The sequence below is a fragment of the Pseudopodoces humilis genome, chromosome 1, assembly GCF_049639895.1.
Source record: "Pseudopodoces humilis isolate 2021_Gansu_Grassland_sample_001 chromosome 1, ASM4963989v1, whole genome shotgun sequence".
NCBI lineage: Eukaryota > Metazoa > Chordata > Aves > Passeriformes > Paridae > Pseudopodoces > Pseudopodoces humilis.
In genome coordinates this window covers 146,947,788-146,972,471 of record NC_142200.1, presented here as the reverse complement: position 1 = coordinate 146,972,471, position 24,684 = coordinate 146,947,788, and the positions used below count along the sequence as shown (strand labels likewise).

General features: G+C 41.6%; 1 protein-coding gene across 1 annotated transcript in view; it reads left to right on the top strand.

Annotated features, from left to right (window-relative positions):
• Window positions 1-24,684, top strand: part of LOC102107374 (sodium channel protein type 5 subunit alpha) — a 215,099-nt gene that overhangs the window by 91,601 nt on the left and 98,814 nt on the right. The window contains exons 9-14 of the mRNA XM_088057681.1: window positions 685-826; window positions 2,485-2,682; window positions 6,424-6,597; window positions 9,003-9,404; window positions 17,902-18,034; window positions 21,637-21,875. Coding sequence (XP_087913807.1) covers window positions 685-826; window positions 2,485-2,682; window positions 6,424-6,597; window positions 9,003-9,404; window positions 17,902-18,034; window positions 21,637-21,875 — 1,288 coding nt within the window. The remainder of the gene's footprint in view (window positions 1-684; window positions 827-2,484; window positions 2,683-6,423; window positions 6,598-9,002; window positions 9,405-17,901; window positions 18,035-21,636; window positions 21,876-24,684) is intronic.

The window sequence follows — 24,684 nt, the reverse complement described above, 5'->3', positions numbered from 1 at the left end:
AGCGCCTCAAAGGTTAATGAGAGCCAGTGAAATTCATGCTATCTGCATGCCATTTAATACACTAATCTACAAGACACACAAGGAAAGCTTTTTCCTGGCAGAAATAGAAAAAATGTCATGACCTCAGACTGTGGCAGAGAGTGGAACAAAGGGCTGGGTTTCTTAGATTAAAGATTTAATCCTGGGGGTGAGTGATGTCAGGCAAAGGAAGCAATCAGGAAGGTGCTGTGGTAGCACAGGCTGGTGGTGTCCAGCCAGTGTTCAGACTGTGTAACTAAAAGAGCACGTTCACCATCACAGCGTTACCTGCAGCTGTAACAGAAGACGCCAAGTTTTTGATTCTTAATTAGGAATAAGTGCCAAGAGAAATTATAATTAAGCACCTAATTCCAGTCTATTCGAAAGTCTATTCAAAATATGTGAAATGCTAGATGATAATTTGCCATTGCAGCTCATGCTATGGTTATTATTTCCCTGTTTATCTTTTCAAAGAAAAAACAAGATTGCAAAGACCTTTGATATTATAGCATCACTTGTTTCCTGTAGTTTTACACAGTGAAGGAATTTACTGTGGATCACCTGTGCTCTTAACCAAGAGCATTGTATGTGTTTCCCTGGAAATCAGTTTCTCCATGTTGGAGCCATCTAAGGTGCATCTCACAGATTGTATTTGGTGTTTTGCAGCACATGCCCTGAGGGATATATATGTCTGAAGGCTGGGGAAAACCCTGACCATGGTTACACAAGCTTTGATACTTTTGGCTGGGCTTTTCTCTCCTTGTTTCGTCTGATGACTCAAGATTACTGGGAACGTCTTTACCAACAGGTATGAGATTATTTTATTGCTGTTAAAAAATAGAAATAAAGATATCTTCTAACAGTGGCATATACAACAGTTAAAGACAAGAAGGAATTTCTGGTTTTTTGGTGAACTGTGCTTTGTGTGTGTTCTAGAGAAGGATAATCAGATGTTCTGGAGAAGGACAATCAGTTCTAATAATAAATTTATTTTCTTTAGAGTGATGATGTCAGAAGACATTAGGCTGGGTGTTTGGGGAAATTGAGAACAAGTGGTACTGAGAGAAAGACACTAATTCACCTGAGTCTAAATGAAGTTCACCACTTGAGGAAGCTCACCACATCACCACTTGGTGATTTTTTTGGTGGATGTTGTAACACAAGTTAAACTTTTGAGTCCAGCTCAAGAAAAGGCCAGAGATGCACCTTTGTTCCTGACATATCTGTTTTTGCAAGGCATGGTGATGAACACAAATTCAGAAAATTGCAAGACCACGTGATGCATTTCAGTTCCCACTGCTGCCAGCTCCTTGTCACAGACACCTGACAGACAGAGGCACAAAGAGAGCCAGACTCAACTCAGTCACATGCAAGGTGGTCTCTGAGTAAATGCTCAGCATGCATTTCCTGAAATGTGTGCAAACCCCAAAGAACTACATCTGCAAGTTTTGTACTGAATTACATTCTCTGTCCATGAAGCCACTGATGATTTGCTGCTGCATCTCAAACCTGCCAAAACTGGAACGTGATCACGTGGAAATCAGTGGATAATGCTGACAGAACTGCTCTGAAGATACTGAGGTACTATCATCGCTGAAGATTTGGGGAATTTCAGCTTCATATACAGCCAGTTACACAATTTCACTTCAGGAAAATGTAAAACAATGAGACTGAAGATTCTTTAAACAGCTGAATTCACTTGCTTGACATAGAGCTACGTGTACAACTCTGGAAGACAGAAACTGTCACAGCAAATAAGGATGAACATCACTCCATTTTATTATTTGACCTTATACTATCACACAGTGTTTTCTGTCAGTACAATATCAACTCACTAAGCATGGGACATATCTGTTACACATAAGCTGTCCCCCTAAATTCCAGTTATGCCAATAAATCTGGTGAAGAACCAGGGGATACATCCAAAAGAGCCCAAGCTTTGGTTCTTCTCCTCCTGACACAGATGTCTCAATGATATTTGGTTGAGTTGCACCTTAAACATGCATTTTTCTCCCTGAAAAAGGACGTGGATTGTAGATATCTGAAGGGATCCAACATGAATCCCACCTGGATAGTTTCTACGCACTAGACAAAACCAGACAGAACTGTGGGGGAAGTTTTTGCTGCAATTGACTCTTAGCATCTATTCTAAAGGAAAACCAGCAGAGATTTGGTAAAAGAGGAAAACATTGAAAGCATTATTATTTTAGAAATTAATTCACTGCAAGGCACACAACTTTTGATTAAGGTATGAAAATGTATTGGTGAGGAGATTATTTCCTTGTATGTGGTTGTCATTTCTCATCAAAGGCTTTCTGTTTGAACTATTAACAAAGGCTGGATTCAATTATATTACAAATCTAATTTTAAAAGGAACTCCTCATTTTCTTTCTTTTTTTTTTTTTTTTTTTTTTTCTTTTTTAAAAACATTGTAAAGCAGTGTTCATTTTACTTTTGCACTTACAGACTCTCAGATCTGCTGGGAAGATCTACATGCTTTTTTTCATGCTGGTCATCTTTCTGGGCTCGTTTTACCTGGTCAATCTGATTCTGGCTGTTGTGGCTATGGCATATGAGGAGCAGAACCAAGCCACTATTGCTGAAACAGAGGAGAAAGAAAGGAAGTTTCGGGAAGCCATGGAGATGTTGAAGAAAGAGCAGGAGGTCAGTGAACTATGTGACATGATTAGCCTTGGGTGACTTGAGCAAATGTTACCTTGGGATTCACGTCCTCTTTATTTTACATTTGTGTGATAACCAAAGTAAGAGTCTGCTTGAAGGCAGTTCAATGTTTATTGTACTGGACAAAGTTACTGCAATTTTTCTTGTTTTGTTTGGTTTTTTTTTATGAAAGAAAAGTTATAGTTCTCCCTGTTAGAAGTGGGGCCATTTGGACTTTACTTATGCAGAACTGTACTGGTTTAACCATGCCACGTATGCCAGCAGAGAAAATTAATATAGTTTGGCATGTGAGATGTTTTAATGTCAGCAAACTACCTCTGCATTTGAGCACAGCCCAGCTGTTTTGGCATCTCAGCCAGAGCCCCAGCTGAACTTCCTTCCACTACCCTTTTAGCACACATTAATTTCCTCACTGTCTTTCTCAACCTGCCGTAAATATCCAATTGTTTGATAAAGGTATAGATTAACCTCTTTGAAGCACATATGGCTTTATTCCTGGAAAAGTAAACAGACAGACCTTGGTGCTAAGACCTGAAAATTATGCAAAGAGTATGGATTTAATGTTATGTCATAAATTTTAAAAAAACAGGGAAGCCAAATGGTGGATGTAGCCTTATAGCCTTAATAACAGTATTTAATTTGCTTGTGGTTTGTGTGGGGTAGAAAGCTTTTATTAAACAGCAGAAGAGAACATTTTAGGTGCTGTGAACAAGAAGACTGTAAGAAAATTAGTCTGAAATAACATGTAGCACTGTAGTTCAGAGAAATAAATCCTTGAAACACAATATAAACTAATATACATAATTTTCTTTTGGGTACATATGGCTTCAGGGCCTAATCCAAAGCCCATTTAAATCCTTGGAAAGAAAATAGAAAATGCAATTCACTCTTGACAAAGTGCTAGTAGTGGCTTATGAATCATTTAAGTCCTTTTAAAGATCCTCTTTGATAGTTTAAGTAATAGGTAAATGCAATTTAGTCCATATACAGCCACTTTGAACAGAGTAACTCTGCCGTAACCTAAGGGAACAAACTGAGCTCTAACTCATACCTATTTTATACAAATTTTCATATGTATTGACTCCAGCTGAGCTCTTCCTAATAACTTCAGTAGCCCCAACTATAATTAAAGATATTTAAGAATTCCATTTTAAAGGCTTTGATTTCAATTAAGCCCGGTGTACACAACAAAAGGAACATTAAGCCTGGAAAGCATAATGTGTCAAAAAATAAAGTTTCCCCTGAAAATCTGAATTTTTTCCCATTTGTTTATATGCTTTATAATAGTCTTTTCTCCAGCCATTTCTTATCTTCCCTGTGCCCTGTTCAGTGCAAAGGGTGGACAGTACATGACTCGAGAGCAGCTCTTTGCTTTCTCATCATTCGTTCTGTTGCCTTAGGTCAGCTTGAGCAGACTTCCCAGCTCAGGCAGTCAGAGCCTGCTTGGAAGAGGAAGTGACTAATATCCTCCAAGGTTTTTCAGTGCCTCTTGCCACTGCTCAGACTCCATGTGCTTCAAAAATGCTCCTTCACATTTGCAATACTCTTGGAGTATTAACCTAGTTTTAAGGGAAGAAAATTCAGGAGTGGAATGATTTGGGTGCATGGTGTTCACTAATGAAGTTCAGTAATTCTGCAAATCAACTCCTGGCACCTCAAAGCAGGCATTTGGAAGAGGAGGCTCAGGAAAGGGAATTGTGTGGCTGCACCATGGAGCTTTCAAATGTCCTGCTGAGATATCTCTCCCCAGTCAGAGCTACTCAGTTTTAATCTGGTTCTCCAAACCTTGATCAAGATCTTGGTTTTGGCTTTCTCACTGTACCACTAAGTTCTTGCCTCAAGAGCTCTCTTTTGTGTAATCCTCACATCAGGGCTCGTGTGAACTAAGTTTTCCTCCCATCCTTCAGCCACCACATGCCCTTGCCAGATATGCCTGGTGCCACACTCCTTTCCTGCCCCTGGAGTTGTTGCAGTGGGTTATGGCCCACAGTGCCTGAGGAACAGGACATGTTCCAGCCACAGGAACCCAAACAGAAAGGGCAGACAGGCAGGACATGGGGACATCCTTGAGCTCAGGCTGGATGGAACACTGAGTAAACTGGCAAGGGAGTTGGATGAACTCTAAGCTCCCTTCCAACACAAGATGTACTGTGATTCTGTGGCCATCCTTGCCTTGAGGAACAATTCAGTCCAAATCCTTTTTCAATATCTGAGAGAGGTATTGAGCACAGAAACAACTCAAGCAATAGGTAAGAAAATGCTAAGAGACAAAAAATTAACTTATTTTGCAGTATGAGTACAGCCTGCTTTATAGCAACCTACAATATTTTCTAAATCAACAAAATATGACAACAATCAAAAAGGAAAACCAAAACAGTTCAGGCCAGCTTTTATAATGTGCAGTATAAAGGGAGCAGAAATATAATTGATAGGCCTGCTTGGGGACTATCAGTCAATTTATATAATTGGTCTAACACATTCCTAAATCTGAGCTTAACTCCAAAAGACTTGCCGAATCTTTATGAAGAGAAAGCATTTCAGCATAGCAATTAAATCAATTGACTCAAAAAACCCAAACCAAACCAACCAAAACAGCCTAGACCAGTGTCTGAGCGCTCTTCCTCCCTGCTCTAAGTAAGCAGCTTGCTTATGAAAGATATTTCCCATAGGAATTAAGTTTTGTTGTGCTCTCAGCGTAATAGAGCTACCGCTACTCCTTGAAATACATGATTGATTCTTTACACGGCTGTTAAGTGCCTTCACTTTCCTTGGACTGATGCCTGTGGGAGGAAGGGAGTATTTTGCAGTGGAGAGATGATTGCCTGTTTGATTCTAGTGGCTTACAGACAATAGCACAGAGGATTCATCTGTTTCTCCTGTTCTGGGGAACCAGGAGAGGATTTTTTAAACAACTCACTCTCGAGATGTTTCAGCTGGGGGCTCTGCATTGGGCTGGTCTCCAGGCCACCGATGTGGTCACCATCTTGTGTCCAGAGTCCCCTCACTCCTCCTGCCTGTGCTGGGAACGGGGCCACAGCTCTCCCAGCTCCTACAGATCATTCCTCCTGGCTGCTCATTTGCTCCCAGATCTGTGGCTTTGAGCACTCAGGCTTTGGAACTGGGCTTCTGCAGGGCTCCCAGCAGCTGGTGTGTTATCAGCCTGCTCCTGCAGTGATCCCAGCAGATAGCCAGCACAGCATGGAAGCACAGCACAGCAAAGGCCACCTTATCTCCAGTTAAGCCCGTGGTTCTTTCTTTGCATCTCTGATCGCAGCTGCCTGCGCTGCTGCTCGGGATAAGGTTTTACAGAAATGTGCCAGCTGAGCTGCCTGCTGTTCCTAGCATCCCTCTGTGGCAGGGGAGGGAAAATCCCAGCAGCCAGATGGGCTGCCCTCCTGTCCAGCCCTTCAAGGGGATGGAATCCAGGGAGACTTTAATCTGAGGTTCCCCAGCTTGAGATTTTTCTTTGCCTGGCACCAGAAGTGTTATCCCAGAAATGCGCACAACAGGCTGTTCCTTCATGATGTATCAAATGGTCCACATTAAAAACATCCTTTTATGCAGCCATTCCTAAGTTTTGTGATTACTTATCTCCTGAAATTTTTAATATCTCTCCTATACAACTTTAAAATTTAAAATGAAAAGCAATTTCTGAGCAGTAAATAGTTTTCACTGAAATCCTGAAATAATAATATTTATACTTTCTACAATCTTCTGATTTAGGCACTTGCCACTAAAGGAATTGATTCAATGTCACTCAGCTCATTGGAAATGTCACCTAAAAGTGCGAAAGAAAGAAGAAATAAGAGAAAGAAAAAGAAATCTTTAGGGACAGATGAGTATGGGGAAGACCAAAGGAATCCCAAGTGTGACTACGATGATGGTCAGAGGAGGATGGTAAGCCATGGTCTGAAATATCACTTGTTTCACACTGTACTTTCCTGGACAGGCCTGAACAAGGCAATTAAAACCAAAACTTTCAGAAGAAACAGTTATTAAATATTATAACTAACACACCAGATACAGCATACAGTCTGTGCTAGAACAGTGGAAGGATACATATTACCACTTTATTTTTTAAGTGAATTTTAAATGCCCATTAAACATTTTTACAAACCTATTTTTTTCAATTTTTTTTCCTTTTTATTTTTTCCTTGCTTCAAGATTACCCTTGGTCTGGTTTATTTTCATCCATTCATATGATTATATCTATCCTATCCCTACTAGAGATAAGAAAAAAATCTTAGTGGAAACCTACAAAGCTTAAAAATAAAAAAGAGGAGGAGAAGAGGAGGACACTTGTCTCTGAGAGCTTTTCAAATATTATACAAAGACATTATTAACACTTTTATATTCTTTTGCTAGTTGCCTCCAAGTCAAAACTTTGTGGCGCTTGTTTCTACTTTCTATTGCAGGGAAGAAAAACAGAATGACAGTGTTATTAAATAAGGTTTTATGTAAATGTTCCTGACATGCATGAATATGAATCTGCCCATGCTGTGTGTATCAAGGGATCATAAATAGCTCCAGAGAATTTGTCTTTGTTTAACTGAGGGCAAAGTTTAAATCAGTTTGTTTTGTTGTTTTGAATAGCCATGTAATGGGCTAAGTCCTTTTCTATTTTATTGTCAGTGAATTTAGGGATGCTTGGCAGCCATAAAAAGCTCATAGAAAACATGTAAGTGGTGTAAGTAAATGTGACCAATTAGTGACTTCCCAGCTCACAAAATTTACCCAGAGCTGGATTTCTGTAGATGACATGCATTTTTTAATCCAACAGTTTCTGTTGTTGTCTCATTGGTCGAGAGGGTCGCATAACTAATTGCACCTTTTCTAAACCCAGAATTGCTCTTTAGCTTCATTGTGGATGGGTTTCAGGACACCACGTGCCAGAAGCACTGTGGATGGGAGCTGTGCATTTCCAGTTTATTTCTCAGATTAATATTCCTTGTTTTCACTTTTTGCCCCTGGATGTCATATGCATGAGAAGCATGAGAGACACATTTCCAAGCTGATAGTAAATCTTCTCTGCAAGTCTGTGTCTGGCATGGTTGGAGGGAATAAGGCTGAGTCATCATTCAGATGCTATCTGAGCAGCTGGAAGTGTGTTGCCATCAGAAATCAGTCTCAATGACTGTGCCATGGAAACCCAGGCATGGATTTTTGACCAGCTGAAATTTGGTAGCAATCCAAATGGGTTGTTTTTAGTCAGAAAGAGCCTGAGTTTTGTACTCCTCCATGTACCAGTGTCACCAAATAGCATCATTGCATAACTCGGTGGTGTAAGCTACAGCACAGAATGAAATCAGGCTCCATTTGATTTGTCTGGTTTGTGGGTGCTGTGGCAATCTGACCTCTCTTCATGGATACTTGGCTCATGGGAAAGTTCTGAAACAGCTGGAAATTCTGTACAGGCATAAATTCAAAAATACGTTCTGCCTAAATGCTCTTACTCCAGTCATTTCCTCTTTAGAGAGAAGAGAAAGGGATAGACTTGAATTCCTTACACGTTTTCTGAAGATCCTTTCTACTCTGCCGGATTTTAGGTGTGTTTAGTCCTTGGCTACATCTTGCTGATGCTCTGGCAGAGTTGCAGTCTCACTAACTGACGTCAGAGTGGATCGTCAAGGCTGATATTTGAGTGAGGGAGACTGCTGTGTACTGAGGTTACCTAGCCCTTAAGCAGCCATGTGCACTGAGATAATCATTTTACAAACTAATAAACCATATCCCTCTTCTTGCTCTTGGTTTGTTTTTGGTTTTTTTCTTTTTCTTTTATCACCTTCTTCCGTCGTATTCTGCTTCTTCTTCTTCTTCCCTCTTCTTCTCATTTTCCCTGCAGTTCATTTCCTGCCCTATTTCTTTATCTATTCTTCTCCCACTGCACTGTTCCTTCCCTAGCTGTCATGAAGATGTGTGATAATGCAGTAGATTGGAGCTGGATCCCCTTCCCTGCTCCTGTCTTCCGCTCCTTGTGCTGCCTTCCCAGGTCCTCTGGCACTTGTCCCATGGGGGGGAGTAGAAGCAAAGGAAGTATCACAAGTGAGCTGAATGCCACCTTGACCCTTCCTATTTCAGTACATCTTTAATTGTCAAGTGTTAGACAAACACCCAGAGGCTAGGAATGACTGTCCAACCTCTTAACTTTGCGGAGTCTGAATACCTGTAATTAAGTCTCCCTTTCTCTGAAGCGCTTGGTTTAAAATGGAACTTACTGCTCTCCCCCAGGACTTCCTCGCTCCTGAAAACATGTTGCAAAATGTTGTTTCTCTTTCCCCTTTTTCCTTTCTGGGGGTTTCCAGACTCTCCTTGGCATTAGTTATGGTCCCAGTGCAAACTTGGTGAAGCGCAGAACCAGCCACGGAAGCGTTTTCAGTTTCCGACTCCGTGGCAGAGACACTTGCTCCGAGACAGATTTTGCCGATGATGAGATCAGCATCGCTGGGGAAAATGAAAGCCACCGGGGCTCTCTCTTAATTCCAAGATCTGGGAGGCGTCCAAGCGTGCAAAGTCAAGTGAGCCATAGTTCTCACCCTACTACTCCCAACTACACCCAGACGGGCAAAAGGAACAGCTCAGTGGATTGCAATGGTGTGGTTTCCCTGATAGGAGGAGGCACCGGGGCACTCAACCCAGACCCTACTTCTCCTGCAGGGTTACTGCTCCCCCCAGTTATTATGGAAAAGCCTGGGACAGGCGACCTGGTGAGTACTTTATAACTTTTGTATGTGATTCGCGCTCTCGTTTCCTTCTAAATGTTGTTGGAGATTGCTGTAATTTATTTACACCATATGGAGTCTACAGTGAGGGACCCAGACTCACCATTCCAGGCAGGATGGGAAGACAATGAGTTAATTCACAGAGAAATGTGTGCCTAGTGCCTCATCAGGGAGGCACATTCATGCCTTCTGGTGAGACTTTCTCTTCAAAGCTGTCAGAAAGCAAATACCTAAATCTTGAGCTTGACACAGACTTTCTTTTCTTGAAGGGACGTTTTTAAACTTGATTTCTTTTGACTTTTGAATACCTGACATTGTCTGGTGGATAGAAAATGATGGTTTTTAAATTATTCAGTGAGTCTTTCCGTCTTGAATCTGTGTTTTCTCTTGCTGTTTGGTCTCTGTTTGCATCTGACCTCTGGTCTTCTCTTGGGCTACTTGAGGAGGCCTGTTCCTTCAGTCCAAAGGTAGTTCCCAGAAGAGTTTAGCATCCAGTTCAAATAATACCCAGGAAATACAAGCAGATCAACAGATTTCAACCCTTTTGCAGATTGCCAGCATCTTTGTTGCAGAGCAACACCATGAGATGATGTTTTTGGAAATAGCTGCTACACAGGCAGAACAATCTGCACAGGTTGCTAGTTTGAGATAGTGGGAATTTGTCTTTTTCTGTGTAGATAACCTGCATTGAATATCATCACTCTCAACAGTCTTTAAAATTATGGAGGTCACCATTACAATCAGTGTGGGCAGGATTTATTTCATTTTAGGGATCAAAAATGGATCAGAATAATCTCTCTCCTTAGAAGTGCCTCCTTCTGTTCACTTTAACCACAGGTCTTAGGTTACGTGAGATAAAGCCCACTCAGAGTAACAAGGTGCCAAAACCAGGTTACACTGGAGGGGGAAAAAAAGCAAATGTGATTATAACATGTATTAGCCAAGGTATCTCCTAAATGGAAAGGTGAGTGAGATGGATCCCAGCCGTGGTGTCAGATTATCAGTAAATAGAGAAGGAGTTTTTTTCTCTAGAGCCAAGCAGCTTCATTCCTTTCAGGGTTTGGACTGAATTTTTTTCCTCACCTATCTGGGCATTCCCTGTAGTTCTGCAAATAGACTCTCACACCACCCATGAGAGAAGGGGCAGTGCTACATGTGGGAAACTGGTTGGTGTGAGAATTATCTGTTTTGTTGGCAGTTTTGAGACTTGCTCCTTTTTCAGATGTTCACATTTTCCTTCATTTAGGACTTTGGTAATCTTAATTTCACTCTCTGTGGAAAAGGATGACCAGCTCTGAGACAATTCCTTAAACAACTGAGCAACAGAAATTCTGTTTGTAGATAGGGAAGTTTTATTGGATTTAGCTTTGTGAAAAACAAAACAAAACAAAAACAAACCAAAAGAAGTGTGCATTAAAGGAGCTGGGGAAGAAAATTTGTGCATCTGTTTAAAAAAAAAATTCTGAAACAAAGTCATAGGACCTCAGTAGGTGAGTAGAGGATGTCTGTTTTCTCTCTGTGAGGAAAGCAGCTCTGCAGGCTGCTGAGGCTGTCCCAGCTGTCAGAAAAAGCTTAGCAAAGCACAAGAGCACTCAACCTTTCACAGAAAATATCAGTATTTTACAGGATTGGGTCCTGAGGTGACAGGGAGTCTCTGAGCTCTGCTGGCATTTATTTTCATTTGTCAGCTTCCTGCCTTTTGAAAAAATGGATGTTGAAAATTGAATGGCCGGGGTGGGTGAGCTCACTTGGCTGTTCCCTGGCCATCTAGGAAATAACACCCAGGCGCTATAGTAACAGATGCTCATCCAGTGATGCAATGTGAAGGATGTTGTGTCTTCTGAAAAACAGGTTTGGTACCTAATCTATCCAGAAAATGTGAGCTGGAGTTAAAAGCTAATTGGCAAGGGGCCCATTGCTGTACAGATGTATTCGCGACAGGAGTCGTAAGCACCGGGCACAAACGTGCAGCCTCAGCTGTGGCTCAGGCAGAAGGAAATAGCAAATCTGACCCCTCAGCATGCTTGGAGATAAATCAGCATGTTTCTTGGCTTTGCATTTGATGATTTTCACCTTTTTCATGTTAGAATTTGTAGGTGAATATTTTCTTTGTTAGCAGCTCTGGTTTCTTTTTACAATCTCTTGAAATGATTGGAGAAGGAAGAAGAAAGATGTTGCAGTTACCTCATTAACCTCACTGACCCTGCTGCTGTTATTTATTTTGAACAAGTGTGAGCCCATGGTGGAAAAGGACCCATTTGGGCTAACTGTTTTATCTTTCATGAGCAAGAAATGAAGGACCAGTCCATGAAAATGCATCACTCTAACATGGCTGAAGCCCTGACTTGCAGCTTCCTGAGATGTAACTGGCTTTGCTCATGCAAATGGAACACCTGGGTAGATGGAGCTGTAAAAAAACACAATTTACATCATTAGATTTTTGAAGATGCACCTTTTTAGGTCACTCCATGATGCTGAGTAGTATCAGATGAACATAACACAGTCCCATCAGACTGCCACCAAGGGGGAAGATCACTGAATTCTGACTGGGGGAAAGTTTGAAGGAGCACTCCTGATTTAAAAGACAGAGCAAACCTCAAACAAGATCTGACCATCTCTGGTTTTGCATTTTCAACCTTTAGCCCTTCAGTCACAAACAGTGACTTATCCCATAGTTGCAAATTATTCCAAAGTGGGTCCTACTCAGGTTTCTCCAGGAAAGAGCCACTATCAACTTTTGGGCATTTTAGCCTCACCAGCTTTAACAATATCCCTGAACAGTTTACCCCAGGCAAAGTGGTTAGGTTGGGACCACAATGAAATCTTCCATGCCTTTGTGCCATTACAACTGCTACCCCCTGTCCCAGCCAAGGGACATTTGCCCATGGGAATGGCTGCAGGTGTCAGCTGAGCTGACATGAAAACATCTGTGCAGTTCAGCTGCCCTCTCCCAAGAGAGAAGAGGCTGCAGCAGGTTATCCCACTCTTCAGGCTGGTGACTCAGGGGAGTGACATCCTGGCACTTTGCTGCAGAAAAACATGTAAGATAAAAAAGCCAATTTCAAATGCTCTTCAGATGGCCTTGGCTGCTTGGCACGAATGGATGAATGGGTTTCCAAGAAAAATCAAGTGTGTTTGCCCTGCGCATCTTCTCTCCCTAATTCCTAAATACAGCTGAGGAAAAAGGGAGGATTTTAGGTTACCTCAATGGATGGTGCTAGAGCCCATCAGTGTCATCAGCTGGGGCAATCTTGATGGCCATCAGCTTTGCTGACCATGGCCAGCATGGTCCATGCTGAGCAGCACCTGCCAGTGAATTCATCTGCATCAAATTAGCCTTCAAACGCCCAGGGGCTTCAGCCACAGCCTGAGCAAGGGCATCCCACCCTCTACAGGGAGCCCATGTGCCTCTGCACACTTTGTGTCCCCGTGCCACAAGAGTTCCCACAAGGAGCGGTGGCAGCATTGTGGGGAGCTGCACAGAGGGCTCACTGCAGTGAGGGCTCCAGCCAGAGAGCCTGCAGAGGGGATAGGAGGAGCAAAGTCGTGCAGTAGGAAAGTGTGGTCTCCAAATACTCTTCACAAAATCAAGTCTGGGTCCAGTAGTCACCACCCGGAATGTGAGAGCAGTAGGTGGTCAAATCTGAGGGGTGCTGGAAGCTTGTCCTAGGAAACCTATGGCAATTCCTGGACATCTTCTGGGGATGCAGAAGACTCAGTCAGGGCTGTCCTGTTCTCCCACCAGCTTTCTTCAAGTGGTGCAGCTGCTGATTTCACTAGACTTACCCCAGTGTAAATAAGACATAAGCAGGACCTGGTGACTATATTAGAAGTCCTAATTGTTTTTGTCTTGACCTGAAACTGAGAGCTTTGAAATTTTTACACTCTTGCTGGTTGCTGGGTGATATTTTGGCTTTTGTCTTATTTAAAGTCTATATATTATGTAAGTAACTTCAGGGCACACTACAGCCTAAAGGCTCTTCACCTTCCTGCAGTATTTATTTGTAGCTTTGCATTGCTCTGTTGTGTCTTGGTGTTTCTTAGTTAAGAGGTTAGAATAACACCTCCCTTCACAGGGTATTGATATGCTTGTGCAGAATTTGATTTAGGTAATGAGCTCTTACCTGGAGCTCAGTTTATCCATGGATTCTGATGAGGCTGAGGGAGATCTCGCCTGTGGCTGTCAAGAACTTCTAGAGGGTTAAGGAACACACAAAACGCCATCCCGTCTTGCATCCTAAATCCAGCTGGAGCCTTTCCTGTAACAGTGCAGGGAAATCACAAGATTTTTAATTTAACCTGACTTTACAATTGTTCCAGAAGTTGGAAGTGAAATGGATGCAGGACTGAAAGAGTGGTGGTTTCCAAGTGGGCTGTTAGCTGGTGATTCCCACTGCTTTGCTCTCCCTGGGGCATCTCCTCACCAGAGCTTTCCATCAGTGCAGGAGCAGGGCAGGGCAGCCTTTGACATGGTTTTGGGATGGGCAACGAGGCTGGAGTAACCTGGGGACGCCCTGTTGCACACATAACCTTTCCTGAATTTCCTCTTGGTCACACTTATGCTTTCTCTTCTATGCAACTTGAAATGCTGAGCATTGCTAGATTGGCAGGAGGGAAAACATCTGGAGAGTGAGCCCTTGAGAGTGACCAAGCTGTTTATCAAGGGACTGAAATAAAGATTTAGCAATTTATCTTTCAATTATATCAATTTTTATGATATTATTTTAAAAAGAAAAATGAAAAAAAAGGCCTTGCTTTTTTGTTTCAGCTAAGCATAAAAAATGCTTTTGCTGACCACATTGTTTTGATCCTAAAACCACCCTGAGGTAAAATTTTTCCCTTTCACTACTTGCTTTGCCACAGGACTGGTGAAAAGGGAAAGTGCTAGCAGTTTCCATGTTCAGAAATAAAGGTCAGCAGAATAAGTCATCCAAAAATCTGCCAATAAGTTACGTGGATAAAAGCTACCCAACCCTCTGATGCTGTCACACAGAGTTGTCACCATAGCTCTGGTTTCTGCTCATTTCAAACTTCGCTTTTGTACATCCTAAGAGTAAATCACTCAGATTTGGAACAAATATTTCAAACTGCTTTAGTTTAAGGTGCATCTCTTTAAATAGTCAAGCATCCTGAAAATTAGTTGGTTCCTTTTTAATGCTGTGCTCTATTATGGCCACCTCCAATTTCATTAAATATTCATGTTGGTGCCTTACTGGGTCCATTGCTCATGGTGTGGCCTGCCCACCTCTTCTCCTGCTTGAAAAATTTTGAAGTGTACAAGGAAAATTAAACCTGTCCTGGTTCCCAAAAATGGTCTTTAAAAATGCTGCTGTGTTTAAGCCCATCTTCACATAATTGTTTTGACATAGTTCAAAACTGTAGGCAATGAGAAGAAAATATCTGTGTTATGCATCCTCATTTACATGTAAATTACTGAACAGTATATTTGTCTCTATAGAATTCAGATAATCCAAAGGAGGAACATTTCCAGTCAATCAGGGGCAACACAAATAATCTTGTCCTGCTGGAGGTGCCTATGCTTAACTCCATTGTGATTTCTCATCTGGATCCTAGGGAGACTCCTTGCATAACTGTGGGGACTGCTGTTATTTTATGCTTAATTTCTATAGAAATATAAGCACAATGAGCCACTGTGCCTGTGTGTGCTCTCTCAGAGGTGATAATAGCCTTTATGCTGCCTGCTTGTCCAGTTCCCAGAATTGTTTCTGTCTCACAGTGCAAAAGCTGCCAGTTCCTTGTGTGAATATCAACTCTCTCTATTCTAAAACAAATACTAATATAAACCCAAACCCACCCACACATATCTATTCTTTACAAAGGACAAAAGCTCATGAATTTCCTTAAGCAGCTTTAATAATTTTAAGTGATTCACCTGGATGGAAACTTTCTTTCCCGGAAAAATTCTTCCTAGTAAGTGTCAAAGTGGCTACGTGATGGATTTACTGCTCTGCTGGCAAATCTTTGCCCAGTGGCATTGCCTGCCACTCACTGTGTCCTGGCTCTAGGAATGAACCTCTGCTGTGTGCCAGGTGCCAGGGACTGGCAGGAAACAAGGGGTTGGTTTAGTTAAATGAATTTAAAAGAAAAACATGAAGTATGAGCCTCTGAAAATTTTTCTTTTGGCTTTCTACCTCTTTGCACTTGGGAGGAAAAGGTGGATTTTGGATAAAGGACTCTTGGGAATGAGGTTGTCTGATGACATATTACTGCTACATGCTATGCCTTAGGTCAGATAGGCTGGGAAGATATTAGAGCTTAAAAAGAGTGAAATAATATATAGAGATTTGAAACTTGAGTTTTTCTTATGGTTCATTTTACAGAGGCAAACTTGTGGTTTGGGGTTTTTTTTCCTCTTTTTCTTTGCTTTTCCTTTTTTTCTTTTCTTTTTTTTTTTTTTTTAATTTATCCTACTTAAAAATTTGTCTCTCTCCTGTTTCTCTTCACCCTGTCTAGCTATTTCTTTTTGGTACCATGTATTTGTTATATATTCCAAACTGCTGTGAGTGATTATGCAATTTTGTAGATGCTTTCTTCATTAATAAAACATTTGTTGTTTCATTGGTTTTTATTGGATGTTTTTGAGGTGAAGGAAATCAAGCAAACTAATGCATCCAAAACATCATTCCTGGTATTCCCTGTCTCCTAAGCCAAGGAGAGAATGTTTTCTTGTTGTGCACAAGTACAACTCCCTTTGAAGAGTTTCTGATTAGAACTTTCCTTTTGAGATGACTTTGCCAGTAATTCAATGGTCAGTAAGCTGATTCAGTTAAGATATTTTTTAAAAGCACATTTTAGAGGGGAAAACAAGGGCCATTTTGGACCATTACTGGTTTTCTGGCCCAGCTAATGTTTGAAGTGCTTGCTTTCAAAGTTCTTACTCTTCTCTGGTCTTGCAGTGATTGGTATTTTTAACTGCAGTACTTGAAGTGACCTGGGACCAGCATCCTGGTTAAAATTTTCATTGCCAACCAGTGCCGAAATATCTTTGCCCATTGCTGGGGATATCCCCTGCCCTGAAGACGTCACAGTCCAGAAAGACAGTTCAGAGGGCTTCAGCGCCCTTTTTTTCTTGCTTTTCTCATGGAATTGCCTTTCTTGAAGAGCATTTTTAATAGAGAAATAGTGAAGGGGAGGGGTCCTGGGTCCCTGGGCACAGAGAGCAGAGCTGTGGAGCTGCTGCTTTTGGCACATCTCAGTTGGCATCCCAGGTGCTGATCAGGGTGGTCAGGACCATTTCAGACCCAAGTGATGAGAAGATCCAGAAGACTGAATCTAATTCCTGTAGCTCATTTGTCTGTGGAGAAACTAAAGCAGCTACTCTGCTATCAGAATAAACCAGAGCTTCTCATCTTTGCAGGGATTTCTTCTCATTTCCCATTTCCTTGAGCTATAAGACATGAGCCATCAGGATCCATCTTTCTACACCTTTCTTTTTACACAGGGTCTCAGACCTCACAGCCTGGATGCTTGAGGCCCAGGGCAGGGGCTGTTAAACATTTATTTGGGAAAACTGAGGGTCTCAACCAGGAGGTCCATGAATGATGTTGACCCTGGCTTTCCCAGAATCTTGCACCTCAACCACTTTTCTTTCCACATGTGTGGGATCTGGAGGAGTAAACCAAGTGGGGTTTGTTCTTTATATGAAGTGGGAGCTTGTAATAATAAAAGCCTTAACATCTTACTCCTCTGAGCTGACAATATAAAGTGTTTAATGCAGTGTGTGCCTTCAGCTATACTGTATTTCTGTCTGACTTCAGAAACCCAAGCCTACAAAAAGCATAAATCTAATTTAAAATGAAACAAAGACAGTTTGGAAGTTCTGTTTTTCTGGTATTTGATTTCTTTGGAAATTTTTTTACGCTTTTCCTTGAGAAACATGAGAACAAGGGTTAGGTTATTTATTTTTTCCTGAGAAAAAGAAGCTAAGTCTCTCCCCTAATTATGGAGCTTCAGAATCCATAACACCAAAGATCAGCACAATGACAATATGTTCCTGAGATTTGGCAGTGTTTCAGAACAAGGGAAAACATGTGTTGGGGAGTCAGTTTGCTTGGTATGATATCAGAGGTCTGTAAAGGAGCTGTTACCCACGCCCTTTTCCTTTTCTAGCTGTATAATTAAATAGTTAACACATTTCAGAAATAATGGATTAATTAATATAATTAAGCAAGCCTTCTTTCACAAGTGAAGAGCATGGGAAAGCAGCACTGCTATTGCTCTGGCATCATAAGAGTTCCTTTATTTTCACCCACAGTTGACATGAAGGTAAAGGGTAGAACAGATTTTCCAAAATTGTTCAAAGTGCCATACTCAAAAGCTGTGCCCCACCAGCATGTCTTTAACTCAGTCAGTGAGCTTTATACTCTGCAGATGACAAAATTAATACTTAGGCAGTTCTGAAATTTCTACCCAGTATCTGCCTTGGTTTTACTGTGCTGATGCAGTGTGTTCCTTTAAACAGACCTCCCCCTCGGACGAGGCAAGCAAGAAACAGCTTTTAATGCCCCACCGGCCCTCAGTGGACCACTCAGACGAGCCCTTTCAGAGGCAGAGGGCAGTGAGTGCTGTCAGCATCATCACCAGTGCCCTGGAAGGTAAGAGACATCCTCAGCTCCCCAACTCAAAGCCACATCCATGAAAAATGCAAGAAAAAAGTGACACAAAATGCCCTGACACTGTTTTGAAAGATTGTGACCCTTATAACAGAGGCAACACAATCCTTATCTTACCCATGGACTTGTAAAAATCCAGAGAAAATGCCATATAATCAGAATTGGAGCTGTAAGATTTAAGATTTTGTGCTGTTGTGGCGATAGATTTACATGGAGCTCACTAGAGCGCAGGGTAGCGGAGCACCAGCCTGCTTTTGGGTGTCTGGCTGTACATATGCTGATATCTCATCTCTCTGGGGCTGATGGAAAGCCTGGCACGTGCAGCCACCAGCTATGTGCAGAACATCCAAATTGTGGGGGAGGAAATTCTCTAAGTCTCAAAGTCCCTCACAACAGGGACACCGCAGTGTGGTGCGTTTGTATCCCACTGTGAAATTCAAGGACGCTCAAAGGACCATGTAAATATTTCTCAAACCATTTCTCTTTAACCATGCAAATATTTCTCAGCAAGTTTTTCCACTGCTCTTCTCATGAGGTGCAGGAGGAGTCTCCTCCTCTGAGTTTCCATAGGCAGTGACTTTGCCTGTCCCCCTTGCAAATCTATCGACAGCAAGACAACTTCAGAGCAAGACCCCCACATTCCCAATCTCCTGACTTGCAGCCTGAAAGGACTTCCTACACTTTCTCATGTCTCCTACACTGCAAACAGAGATGAGAGAGGAGGTTGCACCTGAGAACACAGAAAAATGTCAGTCAAGAACACAGTAGCAAGGGAAAATGTGGATTCTCCTGCAGCCAAATTCTGTGTGTGACTGTTGGATAGGGACTCACCTAAGAGATATCTTACAGTCAGGAACTGGACTTCACTCAGTGTGAAACCACAAAGCCTTCCTCTTCCTCATTTTTTGTCCTTCCCATGGTTGTATTCAGCAGTATTGTGGCCAGAAGATATATTTGTGTTTGAATAAATAAAGAGCTGGGTCCTTAATAGGGAAATAATCGCTTTGGTGTATTCCAGTGTTTAATGTACTCTGCAAAGGTTTTATTTGTTTTCTGTGGGGTTTTTAGCAATTAGCTTTGTGACTGATTTGCTTTCTTGTAATGTGTTAAGAATGCCTAGAAGGCCTGGACTTCTTGTTTATTTAATGGCATTTTTCTATTCCTTTATACCACAGAAATAGAGACCATCCAGGCTAGGATAACTCGGAGGACATGGCACTCAGGAATGTGGTTTAGAGGTGGACTCGGCAGACAAGGGATAATAGCTGGAATCAGTGATCTTAGAGGTCTTTTCCAACCTAAATGATTCTATGATTCATTGTATAGAAGAAATCTTTATCAAAGGCTTCCTAATTCCTCAGCTTTGATTAGTCACCGAAATTGAATACTTGTTAACAAGAAATGTCAGATCAGAATAAAATATACCACAGGATTTAATCATATTCATGCTGTAAGATTTGTGCCAAACTCTGAAGCAGTGAGACCAGAAATCCTTTCACCTTTACTTATTTGGTTTCTGCTCTCCGCTCTTGGGTAGTCAACAACTCTCTGTTTTTTCCAGACATTACAAAGCTTTGCAGACAAGAAAGGACTTATTTCTTTTTAAATTTAAAAATAAGAGGAAAAACATCTCCAACACAATGCTGGTTGGATTTTTCAGATAATTTTTTTAACAGTAGTGGAAAAACCAGAGGCTAATTTTATTTTTAATTTTGCAGATATTAAAATAAATAAATAAAATTAGGTATCTTGTGTTTTCCAAAGATCATATTTACTGGGATGTGGATTCTTAATTGATTTAAATCATTTTAGTGCCACATCACTGCCAGAGGAGGATAGTCACACCCACCTCCTTCCCTTGCTGTGTTCCTGCACTTTATATGATTGGTTTTCAGCTGGATCAACAAGCAGAACCAGATGACCCAAAAGGTCCAGGAGCATAAAAGCTGGCAAAAGAACAGAGAAATAACACTTGGCTGAGGCTGAAATAGGTGAAAAAAAGCCTTTTAGCAGAAACTTAGACTTAAAGGGGATTATGTTGTGAAGAATAAGGATATAGATCTATGTGTTCTAGATTTACCTGGAAAATTAGATCCATGAGGAATTGACTGCCCTAAACCCTCTATTGCTTCAGAGGCAAGTTTCAAAAAAAAAAAAAAAGGCTTTTGCTTTGAAGTCTATGGTTCTCAAATAATTTTAGGATTTACCTGTAAACCCTCTCTTTGGGGGCAGGAAAGTAATTTCTTCAGAGCAATTTGATTTCCTGAAGATCTCAGAGCAGTGTAGATGTGTGTGCAAATCCAGTGCAGGTAGGACACTATATGGTAATTTGAAAGCTTGATGGAAGACACCTAATACCACAGTTCTGTCTTCCTTTGCAGAACAGTGGATAAAGAATCCAGGAATCTGAGGAAAAATTCTCCAAGATCAACAAGTCCAACCTTTGACTGAATACCCCTGTGCCCACCAAGCCGTATTGCAAAGTGCCATGTCCACTCAGATTTTTGAACACTTCCAGGGATGGTGACTACATCTGTGCTAAATCACTCTTTCAGGGAGAGATTTTTTTTCCAAATATCCAATCTGAAGCTGCCCTGGCACAGCCTGGGGCCATTTCCCCTTGTCCCAAATGCTTCCTGCCTGGGGAGAGGAGGCTGTTTATGAACTGATTTAAATAACAGCCTTGGCTGAAGTTTTCCTGTTATCAGTGCAGCTTCTAATTATATAGACTAAAACCATAATACAGCATTCCATGCCCATAAAGGAATCAGAAAAAGGAAGGCATTAAGCAATTCTGCTGATCATTGTCATTTAGCCATTAACTGTCTTTTTTGGCTTTTCTTTTTTTCACCATTTAACACAAATTATACTTATGAAGCTATTTCAGTTCTTTTGTGCATAGGTAAAATGAGCATGTAAAAGTGGTATTACAGGCAATATTTTAAGAGCACCTTTAAAAAGCACATTGGAGTTTTAGCAGCATTTTGAAACTGGCTTATGTGCTCCCTGATTTTGTCTGTGGGCCTTTCAGAAAAATCTGATATTTTGGATTGCACATCAAGGACAGAAACTCTGTTGACAACCAGTGATACTCTGGTTCTCAAGTACTTAAGTCGGCTTTTAATATTGGATTTAAGCTCTTTCACCTCTTATCTGCTTTAAAAGTTATTACTTAAGATACTTTGAAAATGCGACCGGGAAATGAAAAATATAATTCCAATCTAAATTCAATGAAGATAGTGCATTCTTATCCATTTGAACTTGGCAAAACATAAAATAGAGTAGGAATCCAAGCCTATATATAATACTAGACTTCACATATTTAGTGTGATTCTCACTTTTTGTCTATGACACTTTTAAAAGGTTTTTACTTTCAGAGCAGGTCACCGTCTGCTAAGTGCAGGTCAACTGGCTAAAACCCCAAAGTGTGTAATTTGCCAACCTGTTAGGACAGGAATATTTCTATCTTTGAAAAAAGTTTGGGGTAATTTGTGGGCCTTCCTCTGTGTTATGAGTAATTTTAAGTGTTCTCTTGTCATATAACTCAGTGTGAATTGACTGTGACTTTGCTGCTTGTGACTTAGAGCTTGAGGAATCACACCAGAAATGTCCTCCCTGCTGGAACCACTTTGCTGTTAAATTCCTCATTTGGGATTGCTGCCCACTTTGGCTTTTAATCAAGAAATTTGTCAAATTTGTGGTAATGGACCCATTTACTGACCTCACCATCACCCTCTGCATTGTGCTGAACACGCTCTTCATGGCCTTGGAGCATTACAAGATGACGAAGGAGTTTGAGCATATGCTGTACATAGGCAATTTGGTAAGTCAGTGTGAACCTGAAGTGCCACCTGAGGGGTGAATTTCCTGCTTTTTAAAGTTTTGGCTGTTGTCACTGTTGGACACGATGTAGAACTGTGGGTTTTATGTAGCATACTAGAATGAGTTGCTAGGAAAGGCTTTTATTCCCTGAACTTTTCAGCCTTTTATAGGGTATTACACTACAGGTTTAACATGATTGGTAAAGGGAACACCACCTCTTGTCCCATTGGTGGGACAAGAGAAAAACACACTATCCACAGCTGTACAGAACTGTTTTGAGAAAGTGAAATCCTTTATAGAGATGCTCCTAAGAGACTTTCCCTTGGGAACAGATCAGCCACTGACAGGCTGCAATTCTCTCAGGCTCAGAGAAATCAGGTCCACAGGCTGTGGCTTGGGAAAGTCCCATTTTGATACACTGCCAGCATTGCTTTGCCTTTGTCAAGCAAGTGCACGCAGCCATCTCTTTCTGAAGAGAGCTGAATGAAGAACAATCTATTCTAAACAAGTCTATTTTTATCAAGCTAACATATCCTATGTTATTAGTAACCATTAAAAACATGGTTTTGGGCTGTTCCTGATAGATATCTGCTTAAAGAAATAAGAGAAAGGTTAATGAGCTTTATTCAGGATTTCTGGTAAAGCACCCATAAGTTCTTGGTGACTAATAGTGACTTTTATGTTAAAAAAGAAACCTCAAGAAAAAAAGCAAGGCAAGATCTTGGAGGGAAATGGAGTTGTGTTTGATCATGGGTTGATATCTATGCTGGAAGGTGCCTGTAGTGCATCTTCTTTCTACATGTGCTGGGTTCTATGAAAACCCCGTGGCAGAGGGGACATGGAGCAAAACACAGCCCATGCTTTGAGGGGAAACTTAATGTGCAAGCCAGAGCAGATGGGTGGAGAGATGCAAAGCAAGCAGAGACCACGCTTCTCCAAAGAAAAGCAGAGGGAAAGTCTGCAGACAAGCTGCAGGGACAGCAGAAAAGCCTTTCCAAGGGCAATGTGATACAATTTGTGGCTGCTAAAATTCTGCGATTAACAAAAAATGGAATATTTTCTTTAGTCATCTTTCTCTGAGTTATGTTTAAAAGTTACCGTGTGTTACTGCTTTAAAACCTAATGTTTAGAATCCTTTTAATTGTAGAAGAGTCTGAATTAGAAAAGGCACAGGCCATCTAGCTGTGGTGGGATTGATTGCCCCTATAATGTGGTGGTAACAACACAGACAACCTACAGGAAAATAAGTGATCTGGAGAGTATGGAAGGTGGATGCTGCTAAGTTTGCATTTGGGGAGCTCACAGCAGAGATTTAAAAAGCCCTTTATTTCTGTAAAAACAAAGGCTGCAGTACCTCAAAGCTGGATTCATGTCACCTAACTTTGGGTATTTACAGCGTAGGAGTCTGTCTGTGCCAGTTTGTCTCTTTTTAGAGTCAATGGAAATTAATGGACAGTTTCAAGCCCCATTAATGTGATGATGTAGCGACATTTGCTTTTGGATAAGGTGAGCAGTGGCCTGCAGGGCTGTGACTGTAGTAGCCATTGACCACAGAGGGAGCACACAGAGACACTGCAGATGTGAGACCTGCTTTTAGTGAGAAATCTCCCATGCTGGTAGGTTTGGGTAGGTAATAGTAATAACCAGGCATTTTGTATCAGTCCTAGGACATGGAATATAACACATAGACATTTATTTCTTTACCGTGGTCCTTGTTATTTCTTGTTCTGGGTTTCTGTGGGCAGGTTGAGGTTATTCCCCTAGGCTATGGGACCTGTCTCCAGCTTTTCAGCTGAGGTGTCTTGGCAAATCTCCCTCTGTTGGTGTCCTAAGCAGAAATCTGTTTGGGTCTCTCTTGCTCCAAACCCATGTTCTTGCCCTCTGCAGAAAGCAGTAGATAAGGATAGCTTGGAAATCATCTTACAGGACTTTATCCAGCTTCACTTTGCACCCAGCATTCCTTCTTGTTGCTCAACAATTTGTGGCCTTCTAAGATGACCCGAAAAAATTCCCTTACACTCATCAAAGCAGATGGCAAAGCTTCCACTTCCCTCTCTGGCTCTTGGGATAGTCAAGGTGTCTGCTCCTCACTCTGCTTTTGGCAGATCAGCTTCCCCCTTTGCGGACCACAGGCAATGAAACTTTAGCCCTTGGCATCCCTCCTGCCAGCACAGCTCCTGCAGACCTGCCAGGGCTGAGCAGGGCTGTGCCAGGTGCCATCAGGAAATTAGACAATCAGAAGAGACAGGAATTCTGCAGACAGAGAAATTTTGCAGAGAGACACTTTCTTTTCTATTTTTTTTTTTTTTTCCCAGAGGGAGAAATTTTACAAAGCAAATTTTGCAAAATTTTTCCAAAAAAAGAGAAGGAAAATCTCACTGTGAGTTTCTTAGCACTGCCTAGAGCTATTTCTCTACTTTGTGCTAAAGTGTAAAGTAAGCAAAACAGCCTGCCTGTATTTTTTGTAGCAGGCTAATGGCTCGGGGCTCCCCTTTTCCTGAGATCCCAGCTGGGGTCTGTGAGAGCCCAGACTGTCCCAGCTCACCCTCACCAGCTTTACTAAACCCTGGCATAACTGGATTAATTGTGAGCAGAGCAGGTCAGAGAAAGGTAACTCCATTTTGTGGAAGATTTTGCAAAGTCATTTGTAATGAAAATTGGCATTTTTTGCAATTCCCTGTGAAAGGGAAGGGAGTCCCAGCTCCAGGGCAGGCTGCCAGGTGACTGCATCCCCTAAGCTGCAGACTGCCAGCCCCCCCTCTGCCCCCACTCTGGCTGGCTGGCCATCTTCCCATTATATCTAACCCTCT